The sequence below is a fragment of the Ipomoea nil genome, unplaced genomic scaffold (genome assembly GCF_001879475.1).
Source record: "Ipomoea nil cultivar Tokyo-kokei standard unplaced genomic scaffold, Asagao_1.1 scaffold3314, whole genome shotgun sequence".
NCBI classification, from domain to species: domain Eukaryota; kingdom Viridiplantae; phylum Streptophyta; class Magnoliopsida; order Solanales; family Convolvulaceae; genus Ipomoea; species Ipomoea nil.
In genome coordinates this window covers 5,358,688-5,372,500 of record NW_017619742.1, presented here as the reverse complement: position 1 = coordinate 5,372,500, position 13,813 = coordinate 5,358,688, and the positions used below count along the sequence as shown (strand labels likewise).

Below are 13,813 nucleotides of genomic sequence, written 5' to 3'. Positions count from 1 at the left end.
TATATATATATATATATATATATATATATATATATATATATAGAGAGAGAGAGAGAGAGAGAGAGAGAGAGAGAGGGTTCCTATGAGAACACCTATTTAGGTGAGATTGTGAGATCAAATCTTGTGCATCAATCTAATAAATTTTAATTGTCTATCGCGTTTGCACACACTTAATCAGGTTCGCACACATTTAATTGCATTCGCACACACTTAATCTAGACTATTAAAATTAATTAGATTGATGCACAAGATTTGATCTCACAATCTCACATAAACAGGTGTTCTCATATGATCCTCTCTCTCTCTCTCTCTATATATATATATATATATATATATATATATATATATACACACACACACACACACACACACACACACACACACACACACACACACACACTAGTAATTGTCCCGTGCAAAGCACAAACTATTATTAATTTAACAAATTTACCAATTAAAATTGTAACATCCTCTGAATTAGCAAATAAAGTAATGGTTGTCGAAACAGAAAAACATACTTGAGTTTTTGAGCTCAGCATTAGCATTAGTTTGATTAATAATGTAAGTATAACTATACAATGTAATATTTAATATTTTTAAAAGTTCAATTATGCTATTATTATGTTGATTTTAAAGTTTATTCTTACTTGTATTATTATTTGAATTTGAATTTTTTTTTTTGGAAAGAAATTTGAATTTGAAATAACTACTTTAATTATATAACTAACGTATTTAAATAAAACTTGTAAATAAAATAACAGGCGATATTTGTCGAAAATCTCCACCAAAAACTTATTCATTTGAAAAATATTATTTATGTAACTATATTTATTTTATATCTAATTTCTCCTCATTAGATATGTGGAGTTAAATTAATTATAATTTAGGTTTTTTTTTATATGAACCGAAGTTTATTGATGATGAACCTTCGGAAGGGTGGCAAAACCCTTGAGATCATACAAAAGAGCCAATTTGGCTGTTACAGGGAAGCTAAAGAGCAAAAAAGAATAGGCGAGACGGCGACACTAAGGTCGTCGGACGCGAGAGCATCGGCCACATGGTTAGCCTCTCGATACACATGCCGTATCAAGAAACCCCAAGACGAGAGACACGCGCGAATGTAAGAAGCATCTTCCTTAAACCTCCACGGAGTCCTAGCCCCCGAGGCCAAACCAACTAACGCATGAGAGTCAACTTCCACTATTGATGGCCGGATAACCATGACTTCACACCTATAACAACCCAAAATTTCATTTTATAAATCCAGTATTAAGAAATCTCAAAATAGCTTTTTCACTCCATTAAAAATTTTTGCGATCAATCGGTGTTTAAAAAAAATTATTTTCGTCGCATTTTAAAATAATTCGACACCAAAAATGGATTCTACTAAAAAATTCCTAAGTTTTCGGGTACTTCGCGTACCAAGATTTAAATCGAGAAATTTATCTGAGTGAGATCGGGAGAATTCAAAAAGGATTTTAAACAAGTGTTCATCCAAATAGCTTTTGAGAAAATTCACTTTCAACCCCAAAGTATTTAAAGATAGCATTTATAGCCTATGGTTCATGTTGCATGGTGGACCACTAGACATCCAAAAATCTCTTCCTGATTCATCTTTTAGCTTATAGAATTACTCATTTGCCCTCAACCAATCATTGATGATAAACCTAGAGTTTTGAACCCTATATAAACCACCTTATTCCATCTTGATTCCCTGATCTCATTCTTTGCCTCTCCCCACCATTTGTCTGGCAAGAAAAAAGAGGAGAAACAACATCACAGTAAGCTTGTTCATCCTTCAATCCTAGCCTCTTTTCTCTTCTAGTTTCCTTTAGTCTTTGAGGTTCTAGGCTAAGGTTATATGGTATGTTTGGGAAGTATAGGTGGTGAAGGAGGCTCAAGCTAGGTAGAGAGGAAGAAGAGATCCAAGCAAGAAGAAGAGACTACAAGAGGTATAACCCCATGGATTCCTCTTTAAATTCGGCTCTGTGAAGCCTTAGTTATGAGTAGAAATGAGTAGAAACTATGAGTTTTTGATGTGTTCATGCTTAGAAGTGATTTAGTAATTGTTAGTGAGTTGTTGAGATTGTTTTGGACTTGTTTGGATTAGTTTTTGCAGATGAAAAACCATATGGTGCACAACACAGTGTGCACCGGATCAGGTGGACGGCCCTAGCCGCAGCCCATCAGGGGGGCCGCCGGCTAGAGCCGTAGTGGCACGGGACTAGGGCACGACCCTAGAGGAGGGTCGTTGCCTAGTCCCGGTGTTCTAACGGGGCTCATGGGGCGGACCATGAGGAGTCCCGCCCCAGGTCCCTGAGTTTGTTCTGAGAAGGATTTTGTGCAGTGGCCGGGCCCTTGTGGCTCAGCTACGTGTCGTTTCGGACCGAGTGTTATGGGCCCTTGTGGCTCGGCTCTTCGGGATCGTCTCGACGCACGTTTTGGCTTTGATTTCGTTGAATTTGGATTAAAAACGAGTGTGTTATGAAGGAATTTGTGAAGAATTGCTACACAGAGTGTATATTTATTAGTTCACTGTGTACGAGAAATACTTGACTATGTGATCTGACGATATTTTTGTGTTGAGTAAAGAAGCATGATCAATTGAGAATATGAGTTATTATGAAAGCATGACTAGATCGAGATATTTGATCCATGAGAAATGAAGTATATTTTGTTGATAGAATGTACAGAATTTGTTATATTGCAAACCGAGCATGATATTTTATTCTTAAGTATTTCATTTTATGTTATACATGGTCTAGAAGCATGTTATAGAGCATTTTCACATTTCACATGTATCATATTTCAAAAATGCATAAGGGGCCAACGTGAGCCCAATAATACTTTCAAAACCATAAGCATGTGGTATATCATTCTTTGATGCATTGAGAAGTAGTAGAGTTGTTTGCATGCATGAGAGATATATTTATTTATTATCTATATCGGTGAGGTTTTGGAGGATACCGTTTGGACTATGTCCTCTCGGGAGATATTTATGGACATTGCGGTCCCAGTATATTTAACGCGGCGTATTCCCACGTTACGAGGTTGGAAACTTCCCGCCAGGCTTGGAATCTTGGTTAGGGGGTGTGCACACTAATAGTTCGATACCTGATTCCACAGAGTTTGAACCACGAGATTGGTTCCATAGACGGTAGGAGATATTGGGTTGGAATTATGCCGTTCCCGATGGGGTAATTCACACTTCTGTGAAACCATAAGCCATCTACGAGTATAAGAGAAAGAAAGAGAGTCAACAGAGACTCAAGAAAGAGAGACAGAGACTCAAGAAAGAGAGTCAGTAAAGACTCAAGAGAAAGAAAGAGACCTCCACAGAAAGTACTCTATTTTATAAAAGAGTGTATGAGTATTTATATATATATATATATATATATATATATATATATATATATATATATATATATATATATATATATATATATATAATGTTGCACGAGATTGCATACAAGCATGAGTATATTATTGCACTAGATTGCATAAGAGTATGATTATAATGATGCACGAGATTGATGTGACACCCCGTAAATCTAAATGCTAATTGGGATTAATTAAGGAATTAATCCTAGCGTACCTTGGTAATTTCTTCCTAAAATCCTGAAATTTCATAGTCGAAGGACTAGAAATTGACTAGTCTTCTTGGTGTACCTTGTGCCTTGTGTGTTGTACCTCAATCCCTTATTCATCCAAACCTTAGTAAGGGTAACTTGGTCTTTTCACTAGTGAGAGGTGCTCATGTTGCCCTAGCAAGACCTCTTGTCTTCATTCCATACTAGCCAAAATTCTAAAAACTCTCCAACCTCTCTCTAAAAGAATCCTAGCTTGCTCTCCAAGTCAAAAAGGGAACTTCCAAGCTTTGCATAGTCTTCCACCAAGATTCCAACTTTCCAACACTACAAGGCTAGGAATGGTAAGATCTATCCTTCCCTACCTTTTCCTTACAAGATTCCTCCATCTTTTCTCTAAATCTTTCTTCTACCTTGTGGGTTTTGGGAGTTTGTAGAAGATCTAGTGGTGGGTGAAGTGCTAGGTTGATCTAGAGGAGCTTTGGTCTTGCTTTGAGGTTAAAGAAGGTGTTCTTGGTCTACAAGAGGTAACCCATGTTACACAAAACCTATTTTCACTTGATAATAATGATGATTGGCTTCTATGTGACATTCTTGATGTGTTTGAGTGATTGATGCATTTTTAGAGCTTGTATTTAGGGTTCTTGAATTCTATTGTATGAGTTATTCATAGGTTCAAGTTAAATCTTTGTTGTGTGGAAGATTTGGGGTCATTTGGACTTGAACTTGGCCTTAAAACTGCAAAATCGCGAATGCTGAATTTTTTGGTGCAGGGTGTACCCGCGGGTGGGGCCACGGTCCACCCGTGGCCCCACCCGCGGGGAACATGTTTGGGGATTGCGGGGATTTGTTCCCTGTGATCCTTTCTTCTTGGTATTTGATGTTTTGACCTCCCGTTGTTGAATTATTGAGCTTTTGTGAGTCTTCTTGATGTTTCGTATGTCTAGAACGATGAGTTAGAAATCCATGTTAGGATTTGGTGTCTTGAATCGTGCTTATGATCCAACCTTGTGATTCGTTGGATTGATGTTGAGTCTTTGTGGTTCATTGGAACTATTTTGGTTTATCCGTTTGATATACATGCTAGTCTTGGTGTCATTGATGCTAGTATGTGTTGTTTGTCTCTTTCTATTGAGGATTGGCAAATCGTGTTGCCAATCATGTTGATATTGGACTGAGGTCCATTGTTGTTGTTGAGTACCGTTTCATGTCCTTCATTGAAACCCCTTGATTGAACCCCTTGATGTGATCTCGTGTGTATGATTATTCCTTGATTAAGCTATTGTTGAGCTTATCTGTTGTTGTACACACTTTGTGTGGAATCTAGGTGTTGTTGTATCTCTAGATTCCATGTTGTTTTGACTCTTGTTGGGATGATGGATTGATGTGATGAGATGATTGAGGTGGTAAAGTGGACAGTGTGGGGACTTATGTGTGAACGGACCGGTAGTGAAGCTCCGGATGGCCGTTTGGTTACTTGTGACTTGTGGGCAACATGGGAAACTTATCCCCGTTGCCAGAGATGGTAGCTAACCCGTTGAGCTTGGAATCTCAATAGGGGGTGTATACACTTAAAGTTGCTAGCTCTGTTTCCATTGGGCTGCGGTCCTTGTCATTGCGATGACACTATGCATGTGATCCGGGTCGTTGCGATGACTACGTGATACATGTTTGTTGATGATTTGGAGCCCTCCACACTGATTCACTATGAATCGAGCCGTGGTGCTGACTCCATGGTATATGAACTTGGAACTATGATATTTGTAACATGTAGTTCACTATGGCATGTAGTTGCCAATGTGTAATTGTGTATTCTTTGCTATTGAGCATGTCTTAATGTATTCTACTTTGTGATTAGTAGAATACATCTCGAGTTGTTTTGGTTACAGTTGGTATTCTTGTCTTGTTGTTGTCGTAAGGATGTTGATTTCTTTTTTCCTTGAGAGTGTGAATGAGTCTTTGAAGTTGACTTTTCTCTATGGCTTTTGAAATGATATATACTGTATTCCGTTTCGAAAATGGTTTTGACTTATACTTATCTATATATGCTACTTAACGCGTGTTGATGGGTTACCAGCAATATTCGCTGACCGGGTGTCATCCTCTATCTTTATGTTGCTTTACAGGTTTTGAGTAGCATCTTGGAGAGCGCGCTTGCAGATCGTTAGTTCGTGTAGCTCCTTGTGGCTTATTTTAGTTAGTTGTTGAGGCCTGTGAGCCTAAGTAGTTGAACTGTTAGACTGCTTAGTAGTTAGCGTTTGCCTGTGCACCTAATGTTGTGTAGGTGTGGCATAACATCTCCCGGATTTGTGTAGTTAGCTTCCGCTTTTCTTATGTTAATGTTTAGACTACATCTCTTTCCTAAGCTTTAATTTGGTTTTAAAACTTGTTGAAATTCGGGGGGTGTTACAGCATATGAGCATGAGTATATTATTGCATTAGATTGCATAAGAGTATGATTATATTGTTGCACGAGGTATCATATGAGCATGAGTATATTATTGCACTAGATTGCATAAGAGTATGATTATATTGTTGCACGAGGTTGCATATGAGCATGAGTATATTATTGCACTAGATTGCATAAAAGTATGATTATATTGTTGCACAAGATTACATATGAGTATGAGTATATTATTGTACTAGATTGCATAAGAGTATGATTATATCGTTGCATGAGTTTGCATATGAGAATGAGTATATAATTGCACGAGATTGCATATGAGAATGTACATAGTATTGCATGAGATTGCATAAGAAGTATGATTATAGTGTTATACGTGATTGCATGCGACTAGAGTATCGTATGAGATTTTATAACGAGAAGCTTGACTTAAGATATTCCTTTGAGCATGATTATCTTGTGGTACTAAAAGCTCTACTTATCAAGTTATGTGTTAAGAATGTGAAAGCATGTGAACACCTGTTATATGGTCTTTTAGCATGATCCTATCCGTAAGCATAAATTGCTTGTTAAGTTATTTGAGAAGCTTATATGTTGACGAATCTATGTGAACAGTCTTATACATATATGAGCATGCTAGCTGATATTATAGGGTGCAAGCATCTAGAAAGAATGTGATAAATCTAAAGATGATTTGAGATGAGCTTATCGCTGATAAAGGAATCAAATGTTTTCAAAGTAAATGCTAGAATGCTTTACAGGGTTGAGTGTGGTTATACTTAGCTTCGTGCTAACGGGTGTTTTCTTATTTGTCTATGTGTTGCTTGCAAAACCCCTTTCAGGTGGGCCTAGCAGTGTGAAGAAGTCGAGTTAGATTAGTCTCGTAGATAGAGATATCTAAACTCTAGTTCCACTGATGATTATGTATGGATTTTAGACTTATGACCAGTGTTGCAAAAATCGGGCCTAGGCGACGATTAATCGGCGCCTAGGCGCTAGGCGGTTGGCCGCCGAGGCGCCCTAGGCGCCCGCCTAAGCGCTCTAGGCGCCGATTAATCGCTCTAGGCGCCCTAGGCGGTCCCCAGGCGCCTAGATGGCGCCTAGTGATTTTTTCAACCTTGCTTATGACTTTATGTTTTGAGGTTTGATGTAGACTATTTTGGGGTGGCGTATTTCCCCCTTATGTTTTTAGTTTTATGATGGATGCCCGACTTTTACTTTATTTCTAGTTTTAACCCTTTAGCCTGTGCAATCACCACGGAGTGGTGGTTGTGGCGGTGACACTCCCACTATTTATCTTTTAGTTTTCCGCTGCTTAGTGATGTTAATGACTGTTTAGAGTTATAATTAAGAGTTAGAAAAGTGGGGTGTTACAACACCAGCGTAGGGAAAAGGCCAGCTCCTTGGTCTCGGCTTCAAGGGCAGATGTAGCTTCGAGGCGAAAGGAGAGAGCCGCTACAAGATGCCCCCGGTGATCTCTAAAGCATGTTCCTCCTGCTGCGTCGTGTTCCGAGTAAGTCGCGTCGCTATTGAGCTTCAATCTCCCGAAGGTGGTGTTAGCCACTTCACCCAAACTGACGTAAACCGTTGTGGAGGGGCAAGCCTAGCGATCAAGCCCTCCGAGAGGAGTAAATCACCCAGCGTTCCCAGCCGCCGCGGCGGATGAGCAAGAGAGATGAGGGTCGATTCGCGCTTGATCCTTTTAATGACACCGACATGAGAGAATTTGGAATCGTCGTATATGCACTCATTGTAAGAAATCCACAGAAACCAGAGAACCAGACATGACAGCAAACACAGCTAGTTTCCAGCTCGTGATCCTGGAGACGCCGCAAGCCACCACGACTGGCAAGCCGTCCCTCACAGTCAAAGCAGAGCTAATGGAATAGCCAAAAAATTCAAACCGAAGTGAACCCAAACCTGCTGTACCACGCAACACTGAAGAAGGCAATGTTCAAGACTTGCGACACTCTCACAGCAAAGAGGGCAGATAGAAGGTCCATGAAAACCAAAATTTTTGAATTATATCTGGGAAAGGCAGCAGCTTTTTCAGCAATCTCCACATGAAGACGGAAATCTTGGTTGGTATAGTCTTCTCCCAGATACAAGCCGAAGACATAATACGCTCAGCTTTAGGCCGAAGTAACTCATACGCAGAGGCAATAGAGAAATCACCGAAGGGGGATGGGGTCCACACAAGGTCGCCTACAACAGATGTGATATTATCCTCCGCAAAACTTTTAATGGCTAACATACGACGCCAAGTGATAGAATCTGAAGCTCTAGGTTAATTATCAGGATAACGAACGCTTAGAAAATCACTCCAGAGAGAACCTCCTTGCAAGTAGTGAAAGTAAAGTTTGGCGGAAAAGGCACGCTGCAAAGTGTCAAGTCGGTGAATCCCTAAACCGCCTTCATCTACTGGATAACAAAGTTTCTCCCAGGCTGCCCAGTGCCTTTTTGGCTTTCCATCAGCAACTCCCCAGAAAAATTTAGCAAACTTGGAAACCAACATGTTCTCAATCTGTCGAGGTAAGGGCACTGAAGCTATCGTGTACAACGGGATCATGGCGAGAACATGCTTGATAAGAATCAACCGCCCACCAGGCGAAAGCAGCTTACGCTGCCAACAGACTAGTTTCCCGTCAACTCTTTCCAAGAGGAGCTGGTAGAAGTAGGGTTTATTTCGGCCCTTAAATAAATTCACCCCCAGATAACGAAAAGGAGCAAAAGATCGTTGCATCCCAAGTATTCAGGCCATAACAGCCGCCCTCTGGTTGGTGCAGTGTTTAGAAGTGATGAAAAAGCTCAGTAGCTTATCTTCTGTCCGGACCCATCTTGATACATCTTCAAAACCTCTACTAAAGCTTTTAAGGAAGTTGACGAGCCATTAATAATAATGACAATACCGTCAGCAAAAGCCAAGTGAGTGATTACCAGGCATCACAAGCTTGTTGAAAACGGGGATAGTGCACCTGTGCCCATCTTTAAAATCAACGAATGGGACAAAGCTTCAGAAGCTAGGATGAAGAGTAAAGGAGAAAGAGAGTCGCCTTGCTTAACTCCCCGAGTTGGCTGAAAAAACCCGGCACTGACAGCCTTGTCGCCTGCAGGTTGTTCAGAATGAGATTAGTAAACATCGTAGGAAAGCCCATTCTGTCAAGAATCGCTTGTGGGAAAGGCCAAGAAACCCTATCAAAAGCTTTCATCATGTCAAGCAAAACTTATAATTTAGGTTTAAATGAATATCTACACAAATTATATTAAATATAAAACTTTACCAATAAATTTGAACACAATAAACTTTTTTCCGTACTTCATTATGCTTTAATATACTCCGTATATAGAGATAGAGATAGAGCTATAATAATAAAATATAATTTATAAAATATAAATACACATAATAACTTCAAAAAAATATGTATAAATACACCTACCCACACAATTAATGCATTCATACTTGCTAATCTTGTTTCTATCAAAATGCATTCATACTTTGGAGGGAAAATTTTGTGGCTAGATTCTGCTTTATTATATATAAAGAAGATAAAGATAAAGAAAATATAAAGATATATATATATATATATATATATATATATATATATATACATACATATAGGGATCAGGTGCATTTGTGGCTTCCCGTGCGGATGTGCGGTGGATTAATGTGCGTGAGGTTTATACTTAATGTGCGTGAGATTTGTACTCAATGTGCCTGAGATTTATACTTAATCCGCACGGGAAGCATCCAACCGCACGGGAACCTTTCACTATATATATATATATATATATATATATATATATATATATATATATATATATATATATATATATATATATATAGAGGCGGGTTCAGGTGCGGCAGTGTCTTACGGTGCGGTTATTTCTTACGGTGCGGCAACACCAATAGTTCACCAAATATGCACCATCAACGTTAGGAAATACACCACACAAAACAGAGTAAACAGAGCCCTGCATCACCAAACACACACCATTAGGTGTGAGTAAAAGCACCATACACTGTTCGAAAATACACCATTGGGGGTGGTGAGTTATATGGTGTGTTTTTTTGAGTCTGTGGTGTATTTTGTGATGTTTTATTACATTTCATTGGGGTGTGTTTTTATTACACTGTTGGTGCATATTGTTAACACTGTTGGTGTATTCTGGAATTTGACCGCACCGCCGCACCGTAAGACCCCGCCGCATATGAGCGCTCTTCTATATATATATATATATATATATATATATATATATATATATATATATATATATATATATATATATATATATATATATATATATATATATTATGGGTTTTTTAATCATGTGGGAACCAACCTTAACCTACGAACTGCGAATTTGTGAAGGATTGCATTCTGGAGGACCTTGTGATGCAATTCTATCCGAGTGCAGTGCAATCATGTAGTGCGGTACAATCTTTCACAAATTCCCAATTCGCAGATTTAGGTTGGTTCTAATATGATTACATTAATACTTGAGTTGTGAAAATTGTTTTGGGACTTGATGGAAGATTGTTTTTAGAGAAGTCAAGTAACAAAGGAATTTCATGGAAAATGTGCGTCATACGTTTTTTTAGTATTATAAGGAAGGGGATATCCTACATATACACACTATTTGTCTCAAATGAGGTTCAAACCTTACACCTCCTACTTAGGGGAGCAACCCGATACCAATGAATTACAAGCCACTTGATAATGTGCGTTATACGTTAGTTGCTAATAAAGAGATATTAGGAGATTTATTTATATCACCTGCCGAATCACTATAAAATCTCTATTTCTATTTTACTTTACACAATTTATATTCAGTACTTTATATTTGCACGACCCATATATCAACTAACTTTAATATAAAGCGCTTTCAAACTAATTAATTAAACTCTTAATGTATTATTTACTTCCAAACAAGACAAACAAAAAATTTAATTTTGTTATGCACACTTTAATTTGCGTGCAAAATTTTTAAAATTTAAAATCTATTTTCAACTTCCTCTATACTTTTAGCTTGCTCCAACCAACAAATCAACCTTTCAGTTTAAAATATTAAGTTGAGCTTGAACTCAAACTAATTACTCCGTAATTAACAATATTTGACCTTTAATTTGATTAAGTCAATTACACATTTACACCCCTATTTTGTCCTCATTGATTGAAATTGTACAATTTTAAGAACAAACAGAAATAAATACATAAATAAAATATAATAGAGCTATGTTGACATGCTAACAACTTAATCAACCACTTCGATCAAGTTCCAAGCAGAGTTTGTAAAAACTGCCTTCTATTTCAAACATTAATTAATGGGTTCTACAGAACAACATTAATTAATTTTTAATGAAAATAAGGAACCATATTTCCACATACAAAATACTTCTCCCTATTTCATAATTTGCCTTATCTTCCAACTTCAGTCCCCACTCCTTAGTATTTCTATCCTGTGAACAGACCCAACGAATGTCCTGCAAAAAAGTTTTAAATTAAATTATTTTCGTTTTCTTTTGCTGAATTAAATATTAAATATTAAATTTGACATTTTTAAAGTTTAATAATTTAATATAATTGTTTTAAAAAAATTAATATTATTAAACTTAAATTCATTAAATTTGAAAAGTACAAAATATTTACATCCATGGAACATCTCCTGCTACCAACCAGTTCCCTTGTTTGTCTTCGTACAATAGGGCATAGCCCCCACCATTTTTGCCGCATTCTTGATCTTGATCTATACAGAAACCAAATTTATAAATTTATACATTAAAAATTAAATTTAAAGAAATGGAAATTATTATTTATTATTGTTTCAAACAAGTTAAATCTCCAATTCTAACGTGGCCCCAGGTCCGGGCCCGACATTGCATCTAGAAAGATGTAAATCATGGTAACTCTGAACACGAGACTAGACATTTGATTACTGCGTACAAGTTAAGGAGTCCTCTCACTTTGAGAGGTTATTCCCACACTGTGGCCGGTGAGATTCGATCCTAGGTCATTGTTCTCAAATTTTACCCCAGTAAAGCTGTGACCAGCTGAGCTGTCCATGTCAGCAATTATTATTTAATATGTGGGAACTGAGAGATGACAAATTACTTACATCTTGCAAACATGTTGATCAAGTCATTTGTGAGAACTTCATATGAATTGTAAAGACTTAGGTCGATTTTTCTTCCAATGGCCACACCTTCCATCTTCACTTTCACGAATGTAGAGTTTCTACCACCATTGACGATTCTTTCATTTGTGATGACTACCCAACCACCACCTTGATGATCATGTAGTTGTCTCTTTCTCCATGATCTTATCGGTGGCCACCCCACTAATAAGCCTTTTTTCTCAACATCCCTGTGATGATAATGGGTGTTTGGTAAATAGCTGTTAGTTGATAATGGTTAATTAACTGATTGGGTTAGTAAATTGATTAGTTGATAGCATTATTTATTTGTAAAAAGATATTTGGTAAATTAGTTATTAGTTGATAGCTAATTACATACAAAATGTAGTCTTTATCAAAAATTGATTTATAAAACTATTTTGAGAGTAATTTTTTAAATTTTAGCATTTTGAAGCAATAAACTGTTACTGAAAGTTAATTATCAAATACTTATATTGATTGTTTAACTAAGTCAAACAGCTAATAATGGTCAAATAAGTTAAAATTGACTGATAAACTAACTATGTTACCAAACGGGACCATATATGCTCTAAAATATAATCATTCTTTTGATCGAAAGAATAAAACTTTGTTTAGAAACTTTAAAATTGTTTCCATCCCTAGAGGTTGAGAGTTAGAACTACATCTAGTATGAAAAATAATCAATTTGACTAGTACTTTGTCGATTAAATAGGCCGATCTCGTGCCAACATAAATTAATTTGAATATAGTAGGGATTCAAAGATGCATCCTAAAGTTAGGAGTTGTTTAAGACACCTCTTAGAAGATTGAGCAAGTATTATAAGTGACGAAGATTTACCGTTGATCAACTTGGCAGTTTTTCAACCTGTCCGCTGCATTTCGGTCATCTTCCTCGTTGGGCTGCCGACTCCACTGAAGCAACGCCAACGTTTGACGTCCCGTGCCGCCGCAATTCTCAAAAGCCTCATCAAAACTCCGTTTCTTCATCGTCATCTGCTCCCTCCTTACCTCGTATTTCTCGAACACAGCATTCTCGTTCAAATCGAAGCATTTCCGATCCACAAAATGGGCTGCCGGAGCAAGGCCTAGCTCGAGTTCCATATCAGAAGAAAATGAAGAGAGATTCGTAGTGTACTTTTGGACCTTTAATTTATTACGCCAACTACTACCTAGCTTTTCTTTCAAGCTTAGCTTATATATATATAGGGGGAGAGAGAGTTATGGGCAACTGTAATGCATGTCTGTGTGACTGTGTCTGAGTGTGTATGTATATATATATATATATATATATATATATATATATATATATATATATATATATAGATACACACAAACAGAGAGAGAGAGAGAGAGAAAAAAAGAGGGGAATGGCAACATAGAAGTTGGGTCGGCCATAGAGTGGCAATGAGAGGAACAGGTGAGAAAAGGGTGTTTGGTATCCATTTAGGACTTTTAGTAGGATTTTACTCCAAATTCCTACCCCACCTTGTCCCTCTAATGTCCCATGCACCATTACCAAACATAACAAGCTAGAGAAAAAAGAAAAAGCCAAAAGGAGAGGGTGAGGGGTGGGGTTGGTTGAAGATATATATATATATATAGGGGTCCTTAATCAGGTGAGAACCATGTCCCAGGTAAAAATTTGTGGACAAATCCAAACCATTGATTT

At 37.5% G+C, this 13,813-nt stretch overlaps 1 protein-coding gene across 1 annotated transcript; it reads right to left on the bottom strand.

The window, feature by feature from the left end:
- Positions 1-11,237: 11,237 nt before the first annotated feature.
- Positions 11,238-13,384, bottom strand: LOC109169490 (auxin-responsive protein IAA29). The gene is made up of 4 exons (XM_019318372.1): positions 12,983-13,384; positions 12,106-12,353; positions 11,640-11,736; positions 11,238-11,473 (listed from the first exon to the last, which is right to left on the bottom strand). Exons 1-4 carry the CDS (start codon positions 13,243-13,245, stop codon positions 11,422-11,424), a joined length of 660 nt encoding a protein of 219 aa, XP_019173917.1. The 5' UTR covers positions 13,246-13,384; the 3' UTR covers positions 11,238-11,421.
- Between the last annotated feature and the right edge of the window lie 429 nt (positions 13,385-13,813).

What these genes read in the sequence shown, in the direction of transcription:
- LOC109169490 (XM_019318372.1), bottom strand. Translation starts at nt 13,245, where the DNA reads ATGGAACTCGAGCTAGGCCTTGCTCCGGCAGCCCATTTTGTGGATCGG. An exon ending in GATCAACATGTTTGCAAGAT is followed by an intron (nt 11,737 to 12,105) that starts GTAAGTAATTTG and finishes GTTTCTGTATAG; the next exon opens with ATCAAGATCAAGAATGCGGC. An exon ending in GCAGGAGATGTTCCATGGAT is followed by an intron (nt 11,474 to 11,639) that starts GTAAATATTTTG and finishes ACTTTTTTGCAG; the next exon opens with GACATTCGTTGGGTCTGTTC.